The sequence below is a fragment of the Eschscholzia californica genome, unplaced genomic scaffold, assembly GCF_041429995.1.
Source record: "Eschscholzia californica isolate CP2 unplaced genomic scaffold, dmEscCali1.0.p SCAF_4, whole genome shotgun sequence".
NCBI classification, from domain to species: domain Eukaryota; kingdom Viridiplantae; phylum Streptophyta; class Magnoliopsida; order Ranunculales; family Papaveraceae; genus Eschscholzia; species Eschscholzia californica.
This window is the reverse complement of record NW_028238461.1, coordinates 26,224,679-26,226,527: the sequence shown is the minus strand read 5'-3', so window position 1 is coordinate 26,226,527 and position 1,849 is coordinate 26,224,679. Positions and strand designations below refer to the sequence as shown.

General features: G+C 39.4%; 1 protein-coding gene across 1 annotated transcript; it reads right to left on the bottom strand.

Moving 5' to 3' along the window:
- Positions 1-670: 670 nt before the first annotated feature.
- On the bottom strand, positions 671-1,311 carry LOC147543898 (uncharacterized). Its single transcript, XM_086635536.1, has 2 exons — positions 879-1,311; positions 671-729 (listed from the first exon to the last, which is right to left on the bottom strand). The coding sequence occupies exons 1-2, from the start codon at positions 1,309-1,311 to the stop codon at positions 671-673; spliced, it is 492 nt and encodes a 163-aa protein (XP_086491662.1).
- Positions 1,312-1,849: the final 538 nt, after the last annotated feature.

Here is a 1,849-nt window from a genome sequence, read left to right as displayed (position 1 = left end):
TGGAATACCTTGCACTTGCCACTTACGACATGAGCAAGTCAGATGACCAAGGTCAACGGAGTGGCTGGGGTTCGACTTGACTTCATATTTGAATTCAGCAGATTGAATACACTTCCAACTGGAAGCAACGTTAAATCTGGACTTCATTGTGTCATTGACCTTAGGGCATAAGAATGAGTTCCAAGATGCAGATTCAATTCTTCAATCGTTCATCATGTTCATTATTTCCCCACAACATATCGAGCATGAAAGAAATGGGAAGAACTCTCTCGTCCTTTATCTAAGAATTGAACGACTCATATAGAGAAGAACAAATTAAACCGTACCTATTACCCGAAAAATACACATCAGCCCAGTGTTCAGGATTGACGCAGTGCAAAAATGACTCCACACCATTTCCGTCCATGACAACAAGTTCGGAAGTGTACTTTTGAAAGTCCGATACAGTAAGCGCCCGAGCCGCTTTAAACATTAGGGACTGAAAATAGTCAGACTTCTTTGCGCCATTTATAACACCTAAATTCGTATTGTTGCGTAAATGCCCAACGCAATATGAATGGCGGGCCTCTAGGAATATGTTGGAAACTCCATTTATAATACTATGGTGCCGGTCCGACATTAACGTCAACGATGGACTACTAGAAATAACTCGTGCCAAATTGCAGAAAAACTAATTCCAGTTTGGATCGTTCTCTACATCAACAACGGCGTAGGCAACAACAAACAATCCTGCAATCAATTAGTAACTAGAATTCAAATAGATTAGGGACAGGATAAAAATTTATTGCATTTACCAGGTGCAATAAATTCGTTAGGAGACTAGGTAGTGTTCAGAAAACCAGACAGTGTACGAAACAAACATATGTAGAACTACTTACCATCGTTCCCATTCTTTGCAATAGCTACCAGTATACATCCATTGTATTTCGTTTTGGCAAAGATAGCATCAACAAATATAAACGGTCGGCAATGCTTGTAGCCTTCAATACAGGCTCCAAGAGCAATAAATATTCTAACAAAACGACGGGAGACTGGATCGACTTGAAGATCAATGTGATTATTCGGGTTCGAGCGAGATAGTGCATCCACATAGCACTGGAGCTTCGCATATGAATCCTCTTCTTCACCATATCCCAAAGAAATAGCAGCATTCCGAGCTTTATACGAATAGTAGTAGCTCAGTTGTATACCATAATCTTTTTTGAATGATGTTACAATATCTTTCGTACTTTTCGTAAGATTCTCTCGAATGTCATCAGCTATTAACTGGCTCACAATTTCTGTTGATAACCTAGGTTTACGTGAAGACATTTCAAAATCATCACACGTATACAGAGGGTTGAAAGCTTTGAGAACAAACATGGATCGGGACTTCAAAGGACGAACAACATGAATGGTCCAACCACACGTAGGAGTTTTGCATACACAAGTAACTCGTGAAAGATCATTCTTTAGGAATTTATAATTGTACCCATGGCAACTATCTGACCTTAGAGGTTTAGTCCTCCCAAGGGAAGTAGATACATCACCATGAGTGGATGAAGATGGAGAGAAAAAATCTTGAGGGAAACTACACAACACAGAATAATGGTGAAGAGACGATTTTGAATGTTATACAACGTGTCTGGTGCATTGTAACACCCCTATTTTCTTGATATACCAAATTGGGTGGAAATAATAAAAGTCTAGGTCAGTTTTGTTTAGATGAAATACTGGTGGGTTTAAAAACCCTATTTCTCTTCACTTTGAGGAAACCCTATAGAAAAGAAAGAGGGTGCAGCCGCTCCTTAGTGATGGGAGGAGGAATAAAGAAGAAAAGTGATGGAAATAGAGTTCTCTAGTGAGAGAA

Bases quoted from the DNA above. Each gene is read 5' to 3' on its own strand.
- LOC147543898 (XM_086635536.1), bottom strand. From the start codon at position 1,311: ATGTCTTCACGTAAACCTAGGTTATCAACAGAAATTGTGAGCCAGTTA. The intron at 730-878 runs GTAAGTAGTTCT...AATTGATTGCAG, and splicing joins TGCAAAGAATGGGAACGATG to GATTGTTTGTTGTTGCCTAC.